General features: G+C 41.2%; 1 protein-coding gene across 2 annotated transcripts in view; it reads left to right on the top strand.

The window, feature by feature from the left end:
* LOC101859214 (kelch-like protein 20) overlaps positions 1-4,311 on the top strand; it is a 23,482-nt gene that overhangs the window by 9,748 nt on the left and 9,423 nt on the right. For both annotated transcript variants that reach the window (XM_005111779.3, XM_005111778.3), the window contains exons 6-7: positions 434-568; positions 1,380-1,569. In XM_005111779.3, coding sequence (XP_005111836.1) covers positions 434-568; positions 1,380-1,569 — 325 coding nt within the window. The remainder of the gene's footprint in view (positions 1-433; positions 569-1,379; positions 1,570-4,311) is intronic.

Here is a 4,311-nt window from a genome sequence, read left to right as displayed (position 1 = left end):
CCAACCGACATTTTCTTTTCTTTTCCTCTTTTTCCCTGAAATTGAGTGATTGATATGTAGTTTGGTGTGGTGTGTTCCTTCTTTCCTATCAAACATCTACCATCTTTAGCTTTTTTCCTTCTTTTCTTTGTCAGTAACTGTCTTGTATTACCTTTAAATGTTCAGCAATTGTATGACCTATTTTTGCTATAAGTGCCCTAAGACTCTCACTAGTGGGTGGGTGGCAGGTGCTCTGGTGTGGTTTGCTTCTCCTTTCCTATCAAACATCTATCGTCCTTATCTCCCCTTCTTCTTTTTCATGTTTGTTACTCTCTTGCAACACCTCTAATCTTCTGGCGCTCATATGACCGTATGCAGTTGCGAGTGCCGTAAAACGTCTACTAAAACTTTAAAAAAAACCAAACTCTCACTGACTCTTAACTTTCCCCTGCAGGTGATGAACTGTGTGCGTATTGCCAACATCAGCTCCTACTACTTTTGCGACAAGATCGACACAGACCCACTGCTCAAGGAAAACACGGAGATGTGCAGTCTCCTCGACACTATACGCTGTTACCACATGCTCAAGGTGGGTGCCGACCAAGAGACCAGTATTTCCCCATAGTTGTTCAAAACCAAAAGAAGACATGAAAATGAGCTTTAACGCTTTGCCATAACAAGGTTCATATTTTTACAACCCTTGCCATCAAAGGGAAAGGCATTTTGAGGAAAATCCAAAGAAACTGGGTGGTAAACTCGCCGATTGGCAAGATGTGACAGTAAAGTGTTAAAAATGGATGCGAATGGCTTGGAACCTCCTTTCTCATTGTGCAAAGGGCCAGTTGAGGAATACATTTACAGTGATTACAATGAACGATTGCAATGTATGGTTCTGGTTGGTTGGGCGGAAGTGCTCTGATATGGTTTGCTCCTTCTTTCCTGTCACACATCTGTCATTCTTGTCTCTCCTCCTTCTTTCCTGTCACACATCTATCGTTCTTGTCTCTCCTCCTTCTTTCCTGTCACACATCTGTCGTTCTTGTCTCTCCTCCTTCTTTTCTTTGTGTACTTTACTCTCTGGTTACAACTTTAATCTTGGGCTCTTGCATAACCTTTATGTGTTGCAAGTGAAAGAAGACTCTTAATAAAGTGGGTGGTTGGTGGGTGCTCTGGTGTGATTTGCTTCTTCTTTCCTATCAAACGACTATTGTCCTTATCTCCCCTTCTTCTTTTTTATGTTTGTTACTCTCTTGTATCACCTCTAATCTTCTGCCGCTCATATGACCTTATGCAGTTGTGAGCGCCGTAAAACCTCTACTAAAACGAAATATATATGTCTTTGGTGTGTGTGTGTGTGTGTGTGTGTGTGTGTGTGTGTGTGTGTGTGTGTGTGTCTCCAGAACCGGCAGCAGGAGATGGACGTGAAGCTGATGCCACGGCGCGGGATGGTGTACGAGCGCGGCGTCATGATCATCGCCAACCCGTACACGGAGGACATCCTCAAGAAGTACAACAGCATGGAGATGTTGCTGCCCAAGACGGGCGAGGTCATCCACATCTGCAAGCTGCCGCACAGTCTCTACACCCCAGGTACGCGCTTTGTTTGGTTGCTTTGGTGGTGGTTGCTTTTTTAAATATAAAAAAAAAAAAAATCATTTTAGTGTTGTTTTCCTCTCTTGTCATCTTGGCGCTCATTAGTGCTGGGCCGCTAGGTTCCCGATTACTGAAAGCTGGGAATCGTAGGAATCGACTCCGAACCCAGTTACTTACTTTCTAATAAAGTGATTTCTTCCGGTGGTTATCTGGTTGGCTCCGCGAACATCTTCAGGATTTAGGATAACCTTGATTTCGGAACACTACGAAACATCAACTTTTATTTTCCCAAAACAACTCCTTTTTTTTTTTTAAGAAGATGATGATTTTTATGATTGAATGGACTGGTAACCGTTGGTTTACGTAAAAAGGAGTCGGAACTTTTCTTCCGTAGCATTAGTCGTGGGGATCGGTTCCGGAATCGAGTCTTCGCCCAGCTCCAGCGCTCCTATGACCTTACGCGATTCGAGCGACGTAAAACCCTCTACTATTTTTAAAAAAAAATCATTTGAGTGTTGTTTTCCTTCATTGTCGTGTCAGAAATTGAGTGAATACAAAAATATATGTCTTTTCTTGAAATCAATTTGGTGTCTTTCTGTTTTTTCCTCATGAATGTGGGTGGTTAGCAGGTGCTCTGGTGTGGTTTGCTCCTTCTTTCCTATCAAACATCTATCGTCCTTATCTCCCCTTCTTCTTTTTTATCATGTTTGTTACTCTCTTGTAACACCTCTAATCTTCTGGCGCTCATATGACCTTATGCAGTTGCGAGTGCCGTAAAACCTCTCCTAAAACTAAACTGTTTTGGTGTTTGTTGTTGTTGTTGTTGTTGTTGTTAAATTGTTTTAGCATTGTTTCCCTTTCTTGTCGTGTCAGAAATTGAGTAAATACAAAAATGTCTTTTCTTGAAATCAATTCGGAGTCTTCCTATTTTTTCCTCATGGATTGATACAGATTAGGGTTTTTTTGTTGTTGTTAAATCAGTTCAGTGTTGTTATCCTATCTATCTCTGTCCTTTCTTGTCATAAGTCTGTTGGGATACAAATGTAATTTTTAAAAGACCAGTTCGCGGTTGGCCGGTGCTCTGGTGTTCCTTCTTTCCTATCAAACACCTGTCATCCTTATCTCCCCTCCTCCTATTTTGTGTTTGTTACTCTCTTGTAACACCTCTAATCTTTGGCCCTTATACGACCTTATTGTGCTGCAAGTGCCGTAAAACACTAAACAAAAGCTTTAAAAAAGCCCGAAAAGATCACTTCAGTGTCTTTTTTCTTTTTTTCTCTCATGAATTGATCAGCTACGAATGTTTTTAAAAAAAGTTTTGCGTGGCATGTTGGTGAAACCAGGCGTTTGTCAAAATGGTGAAATCGAGGAAGCCAGTACTTTTCCTGCTCGTTAGGCAATTTTTATCCACACTTTTTATGTCCATTTAAAAATACGTGCCAGTTTCTCGATTTCGGGATCTTGACGAGTGCCTGATTTCACCACGTTGCCTCCTCACAAATGAACAGGCGTTAAGTAAATAAGATTATATTGTATTTACCAAAGAATGACGAGCACCTCCTTTATTTTTGTTTGTTATTCATTTGTAACACCTCCGATCTTGGGCACTTGTGTTACCTAATTGTGTTGTAAGAGCACGAAAACATCAGTAAAAATGTATTGGTGATGGTGTCTTTTCCTCTCTTTCGATAAATGGGTCTTTTTCTTTTCATATATCTTAAATTGTTTGAAAAGAAAGTGTTGTTGTTGTTTTGTTTTTTAAGTAACTCCCCCCAGTGTTTCATTTTTGCTTATTTTAAATAGATTCAATACTGGTGTTTTAAGAAAATTTTAATTGTTTAATTGATTCCTTGCAAATTTCCTTATTTTAAACTTTTTTTAACCCACCCACCCACACACACTCACACACTCACACACTCACACCCACACCCACACCCACACACTCTCTCTCTAATGCTCACACTCTCGCTCATACACACACACACACACACACACACACACACACACACACACACACACACACACACTCACACACACACACTCTCTATATATATATGAGATGGGCGCCCGACTCTGTCAGTCAGGGCCAGCCCGGGCAGAGAGAGATACAGACTCCCAGCATAATGACCCAGATACACGATAAAAACTTCTTCCCATTCTAGAATTGAACCCGGGTGTCCTGTGTGCCACACTGAAGTGTCAACCTCTCCTCAACAGACACCGATTTGTGCCAGATAATGATAAATAATAAATAGCATTAATAGTATAGCGCATGTCCCCACCCGAAAGCCAGCTCTGTGCTAGGGCTGGGCAATGAGTTACTTTAGCAAAATCCGGATAATATGCTAGTGCCTCTCTTTGGCAAAAATATTTTATGAACCGCTTCGGCAAATGGGTTAGAACCACTTTGACAAACGGGTTAGCATCACTTCAACAAATGGGGGCACCCACTTCGGCAAACGGGTCAGGAAAAAGAGTTAAAGAGTCTGAATTCGGATAATGTCTTATTGAGGATTATCCGATTATCCGGATATTTATCCGGATTTTGCCCACCTCTACTCTGTGCGCTTTACACTATAGAGCAGATCTGACACAGACATCGACGATCCTGGTTCTTCATTAAAAATTTCCTTCTCCCATCGGATGCTCTAAACAATCCTATAATAATAATAGATAGCATTTGTATAGCGCATATCTCCGCTCAACAGCAGGCTCTATGCGCTTTACACTATATTATTA

This window comes from Aplysia californica, unplaced genomic scaffold (assembly GCF_000002075.1).
Source record: "Aplysia californica isolate F4 #8 unplaced genomic scaffold, AplCal3.0 scaffold01120, whole genome shotgun sequence".
NCBI lineage: Eukaryota > Metazoa > Mollusca > Gastropoda > Aplysiida > Aplysiidae > Aplysia > Aplysia californica.
The sequence above is the reverse complement of the archived record's forward strand: the minus strand, read 5'-3'. Positions and strand labels throughout refer to the sequence as shown.